Here is an 8799-nt window from a genome sequence, read left to right on the forward strand (position 1 = left end):
TAAGTGCGATACACAGTTTTCATTTGTATTGAAAAGTACACACAAGTTCTTAGGAGCTCTTTCCTAACCCATTGCAAGAATGCCATGCTGAAAACTTTTCCCCAGATCTGGTAAATATGATACATGTTGCTCCACAGGTAACGCAAAGCACAGGACATTCCCTTCTGCGGGCTGGTTGCTTGAATGCTAATTGTAGGAACAGTTCATAATCATCAGGTTTCTGTGGTCCAGAGTGCTTCGCCTTTGACTGTACAAGTGGAGAAAGGAGAGCAATGGTTTAAAAAACATAGTGACCTTCAGGGGAAAACTCACTTAATGGCATAAACGGGCATTATTACCAACGTCCCCATTACAAACAAATGACGGAAAAATCCACAACTTAAAATAACATGCTTTATTTCTGGCATATGATGAGAGCGAGCTGTGTGTTTAACCTCCTTCATCAGACAGCAAATCTTGGCTGCTTTAGGTTATATTGTATTAATTCATTTGTCCAGGTCCTAGAACTAAAATGAGAAAGTCCATGAAGCTAATTTAAAATAAAGCACTTATTGCTTGCTTTCAGCCTTTGGGCATGATACACGTGAATCTTTTGTTGTGTGTAACAAAATATAAAACCAGAAATAATTGCTTTACAGGATGCTAATCAAAAGATGGAAATATTTTGTGTGCTCATTTCAGAGAGTTAGAACAAAGACTATGGCTGGGATCAATTTGGTTGTTCAGAAATCACCAGCTGACCCGTTTTGCCCTACTGAATTCAAGGAAGGTGTGAGCTTTGTTTTAAATCCTTTATTGAATTTGTTTGCCCTTATTTTTGGCTTCATCTGTTATCATATTTAGAAACAATCACCCATGCATGAGAAAAATAAATAAATAAATAGGTAAATAAATAAACACCAGCTGAAATGTCAGTAGCTACTAAACTCAACAGTATTTCAAAGCATTTGGGCAGAACACCGTTAAAGCCAGGGAATACGCACCGTGGGTTGCTTTGCTAAAGGTAGGTCTCGTTAGGGAGAAGGAAGGTAGCCTGTCATCCGCACTTCAGCAACATATCAAATGACTGTCTCATGTTCTAGTTCCAGCTGTGCACAAGACTCAGAGGAGCTCATGTCAACAGCACAGCTCACGGGGCGGAGGGGATGGAGGCCACCCAAAAAGGCCAGGTACAGCCAGGGACCCTCTCCCTGCCCAGACACAGGGGCTGGCAGGGCCACATGCTGCCCAGTCTGGCGACACCGAACTGCGCTTCTTGCCATTTTCCGTGCCGCACTAAGGACACACTAAGGGAGCGGGTTTCTGAAACGGGCAGCTGCCGGAGACACGCGTTTTGCCTGCTGCACGGTCGCTGGAGTACAGAAACACAGAGTAAGCGGGAGATGCGTACTTAGCTATAGAAGAACAACACCTCGTCTTTTAATTAAGCAGACAGCACGATTAATTTTCCATACTTTTTGCTAGCTATTATATGACTTGACATTGACTTAATATGAACATTTACCTTCTCGACTATCTTAGTACAGAGTACAACAAACAAAACACCTCACAATAACTTAAATGTTGAAGCTTGGGGGCTAAGGCTATTAAAACAAGGTCACTAGATCAGGCTCCTTTTCTCACGAAAAATAATTCCTCTCTTTAAATATCGTATATACAGTTGTACTTCTATCCTGGGACTGAGAGTAGCTACGGAAGATGTACTTTCCGTGGGCCGACACCCACCGCCCTGGCATTGCCCGCATCCCGGCAGATGCCGGCAGGGCCCGGATCCTCGGGTGCTGCCGCCAGCCTGGGGCCGTACCCGCCCGCCAGGCGTCTCCCCGCTGCCCCGGCAGCTGGCGGGCAGCGCTGCTCTCCCGCCCTTGCGGGGCTCGGCAACAACGCTGCCGGCCGGATCCGTGGTGGCGCCGGTACTGCCCGTCGACTAAACCTTCTGCCGTGCTGGAAGCGGGGCGAGTTTCGCTGCCCGTCGGCCGAGGAGGCGAGGGAGCGCCGGAGTCCGCGGATGACTCCTCTGCCTTGGTAGCCGTGAGTACCGCGACTTTCCATAGGAATTACAGCGTGGACAGGACTCGCTCGGCTCGCCCGGGCTCCCGGAGCAATCCCATCGGGGGCGGCTGCGGGCCTAGCAGCCCGGCCGGACGGGCACCTGGAGCAGTAGGACCTGCCTGCTCTCCGGCGGGTGGCACTTGCTGGCGTGCCGCGCCAGCCCGGGCGCGCTGAAGAAGGTGGCGGGGCAGTGCTTGCAGGGGAAGCCCTGACGCTCGCCGCCCGCCGCGCCGCCCTCGGGGGGCCCGGCCGGCGGCGGCAGCAGCAGCTCTTCGCGCACGGCGTGCCACAGCCGGTGCTTGTCCCTGATGTCCGCCGAGGGGAAGCGGGCGCCGCAGAGGTGGCAGGCGAAGGCGAGCTGCCCGCGCTCCGGCGGGCCGTAGGCGGCGGGCCGCGCCGCCCCGTGGGTGCCCAGGTGCTTGCGGAGGTAGGCTTGCCGCCGGAACCGCTTCTGGCAGCAGGGGCAGGCGAACGCCTCCCCGCCGGGGCCGCCGCCGGGGCCAGGAGCAGCAGCGCCGCCGGGAGCGGGGCCGGGGGCAGTCGGGGCGCCGCTGGCGCTGTCCGCGCCGCCGCGGTGCTGACGGGGCGGCGGCGGCTGGGGCGGGGTCGCGGCTGGGCCGCGGGGCCGCCGCTCGGGGCTGTTCTCCTTGCCCGGCGGGACGGCGGTGGCGGAGCCGTCGGCGCTGGGGCCGGGCCGCGGCTTGTGCCAGCGGCGGTGCGAGGCCAGGTTGGCGGGGCAGCTGAAGATCTTGTGGCACTCGGGGCAGCGGTACTCGACGCGCACGATGCGGGAGCAGCGGTGCTGGGCCAGCGCCAGCGGGTCCGCGTACTGCTCCTTGCACAGCTGGCAGATGAACTCGCCCAGCGGCGTGCGCCCCGCCGGCGGCCCCGGCCGACCCTCGGGTCCCTCCTCTTTGATGCGCAGCCCTAGAACGGGCGAGGTGGTCACCTCGTCGGCGAAGCTCAGCTTCCGCGTGGCCTTGGCCTTCTTGGCCGGCGCCTTTGCCCGCGACGGCCGCTTCAGCGCGGGCACCGGCGGCGGGGCCGGCAGCGGCGTGCGGGGCTGCAGCAGCAGCTTCTCGGCGGGCGGGAAGGAGGCGGCCAGGGGGAAGGACTCGGCGGAGGCGGGGGAGCTGAGGCACCGCTCGAAGAGAGCCGCGCGCGGCCCCGCGGCGCTGCAGGGTCCCGCAGCCCCCCAAGTGGCCGGCCCCTCCGGCGGAGCGAGCCCGGGGCCGCCGCCGCCGCCGCTGGCGGGCCACGTCGCGGGGCAAGCGGCGGCGGCGCCCTCCTCCTCCTCGCCTTCCTCCTCCTCCTCGGCCCCCTGCCTGGCGACGGGGCTGCCCCCGGCGGCGGGCGGCGGGAGCGGTGGCGGGGCGGGCGGCGGATCCCGCTCCGGGTCCCGTTCCCGGGGGCGCGCCCGGTAGGAGCTGCCGGGGCGCCGGCTGCGCTTGACGAGGAAGCCGCGCGGCATGGCGGGGCGGCGGGCGCCACCGGCCCGCCCGGCCTTTATACCCCCGGCGCCCGCTCCCGCCCGGGCGTCATCCTCCCTCCGGCGGCGGCGGCCAATGAGGAGTTGGGGCCGGCGCTGGCGGCGGGGGGAGGCGGCGGCCGGGCCGGGGCTCCCCGCTGCCGGGGCGGGCGCGCTCGGTCTGCGGGGACGGGCGGGGTGTCTCCGGGAGCGCACCCCGCGGCGCGGAGCCGGGAGAAACTGCGGCCTGTGGGACCGAGAGAGATGTGGGCCCGGGAGCGTGGGTCTGAGACGGGAGAGACCCCGCGCCGGGGCACGGCCGCAGCCCCTCGGCCGAGGGGCCTAGCAGGGCTCCTGCAGGAGCATCTCTAGATGCTGCTGATGCGTGTGTTTGCCAGGAATATCCATCCACCACTGGGGCCGGGACGGGCCGCCCTCCACGTCTTTCCTCCGAAGGGAGCGAAAGCTTGGAGCCTGCTCCATCCTTCCACACCGCCACATCAAGAGTTTTTCCACAAGTCACCAGAAAGATCTTGTATTAAGGTGAGGTCCTCCTGCAAGAGGAGAATTGCCACGGCTGATCAGAATGCCACATCCCTCGTCTAAGTAACGGCTTGTGGCAGCTTCACCCATGGGCAGCCTTCTGAGCCCAGAGGAGGCAAGACTGGGTTACGGTGCCACAAAATGCAAGAGAGCCAAAAGCTGCCCCCTCCACCCTTCCCTGCTGTAGTTCCTGCCTCGTTTGTGGATGCTGTGAGCCTCAGTGGCAGCTTGCACATCCCTGAAGCAAGGCAGTAGTTGTGTTTGCTAAACCAGGAATTGCCTTTTTAGAAATGCTGTTCCAGTAGGGAATGACGTGCACTTGCAGTGGGTTGTCAGCAGCCCCTCCGACCGCACTGCGCGTTACCAGCCTCTCCTGTTTGATTTCTCATTTATCCGAGTCCGATTTGGGGGGCAGGACAGTGCTGTCCCACCCGGAGACCTGGTGCTCGCAGTGTGCACAAGATGGCGTGCCATTTAAATGAACAGCCCGGCGCCTTGCTCCATCACCTGCCCGGGGACAGACACCCCTTGCCACAGTAGTACGGTCCAGCTCATGGTGTTGGCAGAATTCTCCAACAGGAGAAATTAGGAGAGCACTGGGAAAAAGTCAGCACCTCTAGACCTCAGGGCTTTCCAGAAGTGTCAAGAAAGATTTGAAGCCTTCATACAAGAACAGAACTTGCCCCACCTGCTCAAAACACTCAACCACTTGTCTGTATAAGTGCTCTGATTATATTTGCTTAGTGAAGTTTTAATCATGTTTTACATTACTCTCCTCTCCCATTTTCCTCCATTTTCATGGTTGCACTGAATTTTAGATTAGATTATAGACTGCGTGTTAGCACAAACTGCTGTAATCGGGACCAATGAGCCACGCTGCAGTGCCGTTAGGTTACTCCTCTGACTGGCTGCATGATTTTTGCCTAATATTTGGGTTGACCTTTGTAACTGGGACTTCCCCAGCTACATTTCTCACTGAATGACTGGATCTCTGGTTACAGATCCGCTATTTTACACTGTTCCTCCAAGCGACATGAGAATAGTTCTTTCAGTTTCCCCTCATAGGGAAATGTTCCTGTTAATATTTCATTTGCTTTTGCCACATTCACCACGATTTGGTGAGAGTCTGTGCTTCCCCCATGCTCCACAGTGCCTTCACAGCCCAGCCTGCTTCCAGCCTTCTCCATCTGCCTCCAGTTTGCTGTAGGTTTCCAAGGTGGGACCCAAAACTGCAGAACGTATCATCTCACCATTGCTCTTGCTGCAGCACATGCCAGCACCTGTAGATCTTGGCAGGCATTGGAACAGGCTGCCCAGGGAAGTGGTGGATTCACCATCCCTGGAGGGGTTTAAAAGACGTGTAGATGAGGTTCTTAGGGACATGGTTTAGTGACAGTTTTGGGTTAAGAGTTGAACTCTATGATCTTGAGGATCTTTTCCAACCAAAATGATTCTATGATTAGTTCCATCACATAGCTGAGAGTGCAGCACTTAGCCTGCCTGAACATCATACAGCAGGGGAACTTTATTTAAGGTTGAGGCTTTCCTAAGCAGGGAATTGAATAATGTCGTTGCTCTACAATCTGATAAAATCAGGTTGGACTTGATCAAACATATTGACCAGTTATGTATGACAGTCATCCTTGGATAACCTTAAATTAACCAAAGGGTTAATCCCATGGTAAATAGAAAATCAAACCTCTACTGGAAAAATGTGATAGCTGGTGGGGAACTAGTGGGATGAGAACAAGAAGAACCAGTTCCTCCTCAGACCATTCCCTCCTTTCTGGTTGGGGCTGAATGCTGGTGTGTTAGGGAACAGGAACGAGAGTGGCACGGCTCTACCTCCCTTTTGGCAAAAGCTTCCTGGTTTGTGTGGAGGGACTTTTGTATATAACCTTACGGCTAAAATAAGTGTGTGAGACCCATTCAAGCTTTGTCAAGATTCAACTATCAGACTCAACAATGGCTGAATCAACCTCTTGAGGACTTTCCAAAGCGAGGACAGACTTTATGTTCTTCCAGCTACCTTCTCCTGTCAGAGCAGAGGGCTCCTGCTGCCTTCAGGAGGATGTTCCATCTGATTGCACAGGAGACTCCAGAGACTACAGCACCAGCACCTCGTCACCCAGGTCCTTCTCCATCCCACCACCCACTGTGGTCCCCAGCTACAAGGTAGGAATCCCTCTGCGCCCAGCCTTGCCATGCATGTCTCCAGCAGTCTGGCAGCCAGCACTGGCTCCTTGACGAACACCTGGGAGCCTGTGCAGACACTGGAGAGGAGATGTAACGTGGTCCCTGAATAAAACATCATCAAGCAAGTGGGCAGCTGCATTTGATGTTTCTGAATAGTCTTGAGGCATAAACAGCCAGAGGAATGTATGACAGCAATCTCAGCTGGGAGGGACAAGGTCTTGGGTGAGGTCTGGTTCTCAGAGAAAAGCCTAAAAATTCTTCTGGGGGCTGAGGGGGCAGGAAAGAAAAAAAGAGAAATGCCTTTGGCCACTTAATAAAAGAAAAAATAACCACAACTTTAAAAAATAAGAGTTAAAAATAAAGTAGAAAAGAACTATAAGCAAAGGATTAAAGAACATTTTTCTCCTTCATGTTTCCCCTCCCCACCACAAAAAAAAAAATGTTGTGGTCGATTTTTTTACATTTCAGATTTTCAAATAAAGTTGACTTTTAAATCTTCCCCAACATCTGGTTTGTAATTAAAGAAGCAGTAAATAGGAGGGAGACAGAAGCTGCCTCAGAAGCCTGTCCTTGATACATGACTCCTCAGCAATATAGTTAGATGAGCGATACCACCCCCAGGCTCCGACACTTACACAAACAAAATCCAGGCTGTTTTCAGTGGCAGCACAAGCCATTTCATCTTCTCCCTAGAAGGAGGCTGCCAATTATCTTGCTGTGGTTGGGGATTTGATGCTGGTGACAGACATTGAAGGAAATATCTGCATTGTGAGGATATGGATTGTCTAATATAACTGACCTTGCTGGTACCTTAATTGTGTATTGTTTTACCTGAGGACAATCTGCCTTCGAGGGGAAAACGATGCTAACAGCTGCTGTGTTTTCTTCATTGCTCAAATATTAACAAAAAGCTTTCTGTAACAGAAGGTAGGAAACACTGTTCTGTGAAGGTGCTCGGCCTAGGGGATTTGAAGCAATATTAAGATACTACAACAACACTCAGCCTTCCTCTTTTTTTGTAAATGAAGTGATGCTGCCGGTGTAGCCGCACTGCCATCACTAAGCTGGTATTGGGTGACAGTGGCATTGTGGCTTCTGTCCCTACTCACTAAGCGAGCAGCAGCATTAGGGCCTGATGCACACTCCCCTGTGCTGGCTCTGCCTCACCTCTGCCTGCATTAGCCCATCGTGGGGGCACCAGGTCCTCTCCAGGGAGCAGCCCAACATTCCCAAACTCATACAACTCATCTAAGAGCCTCAATGGGACTATTATGATTTTTGTTATTTCATTAAGGATTTCAACTGGGTTTCATCTCGTACCCCACAGGCTGAAGCCATTTGCCATGACAAATTTGCCTGTAATGGAGTTATTTATTGATCTCGCCATGTCGTAAATAGGAAGCTTTAGCTTCCTTCAGCATGAGATACTCAGCAGTCTGTTTCCTACAAACATCGTTATATGTTGTAATTCACTGAAAAAGATACTCCTTGTACAGAAAGGTCATGGTTATTAATTATATGAATAGCAACAGTGGCTTTCAGTGAGGCCGAGTCCCTGCTGCGCTGTGTGCAGATGTACATGCAGATAGCTGGACAGATGTGCATGCAAAGAGAGCAACAACCGAAGAGACAGAAAGATGAGAGAGCAGGAGGATGGGAGAAGCAAAGCTCCTGAGCTGTGCCCAGTCTGCACACTGGGCTGAGCAGCTCTGTGCCAGCCTCCGGTAAAGTGCAGGTAGGACAGAGAAACCTGCAGTTTGCTTAATTTCTTAAAAGAGCTCAATCCAGGAGGCATTTGGAGAGCAGAGAGCAGAATGCAGCCCTCGGAGAACTTCAATCACAAAATACTTTGCTATGGCCATGCTTCATCCTGCTCTTCTTGTGCTGGTGCTGGGGGACATCACATGCTGCAAAACTTGGTGCAGGGAGACAAGCCCACAGGAAAATTGTGACGTTTTTCTTGTCCCTCCCCCCCAATGATTTTTTCATGCCTCTGTGCTGAGGCCAACTTCCTCCATAAAATTCCATTGACTTGGAGGGGCAACAGGTGATTCCCCAGGGCTGTTGCCCAAGACGTTTCTCACATCCCCACTCCATGGTACCCTCCCTACCCCTGCATCCGTTTTCTTCAGGTTCCACTGGATTCCCAGTTCCCTCTCCTGCCCAAGCTGCAGGTGGCTCCTGCCAGATGGTGCTATTGCAGCTCTGCTTGCCCATGCAAAGGAATGGCAGGAATTACTGAGGGGTAAGGTGTGGGTATGTCCTGGCCACTGTAAAGCAGGTGGCAGTGTAGGAGCCACCATCACCAGCAGCAGTTGCAAAGGTGAGGGTGAAGCACAGGAGGTGGTGATAAGGAAAAACTGTGAATGGGAGGAGGAGAGCAAACCAACACAAAAAGCTGGCTAGAAGCAACTGGGCAGAGCAGCACCCTAAATAAACAAGCAGGAAAACTGCATTACAAGGAAATAAACCACGTCTGAATTGGGTGCCTGCATCTCACAGAAGCAACAAGGAGGACAACAGCTCCCAAAAGGGAATGC

The 8799-nt window shown here is 54.1% G+C and overlaps 1 protein-coding gene across 1 annotated transcript; it reads right to left on the reverse strand.

Annotated features, from left to right (window-relative positions):
• Positions 1–1959: 1959 nt before the first annotated feature.
• Positions 1960–3523, reverse strand: INSM2 (INSM transcriptional repressor 2). Its single transcript, XM_065064057.1, has one exon. The coding sequence runs from the start codon at positions 3521–3523 to the stop codon at positions 2129–2131; it is 1395 nt and encodes a 464-aa protein (XP_064920129.1). The 3' UTR covers positions 1960–2128.
• Positions 3524–8799: the final 5276 nt, after the last annotated feature.

This window comes from Columba livia, chromosome 5, assembly GCF_036013475.1.
Source record: "Columba livia isolate bColLiv1 breed racing homer chromosome 5, bColLiv1.pat.W.v2, whole genome shotgun sequence".
NCBI lineage: Eukaryota > Metazoa > Chordata > Aves > Columbiformes > Columbidae > Columba > Columba livia.

Coding starts and splice junctions, on each gene's coding strand:
- INSM2 (XM_065064057.1), bottom strand. CDS start 3,523: ATGCCGCGCGGCTTCCTCGTCAAGCGCAGCCGGCGCCCCGGCAGCTCC.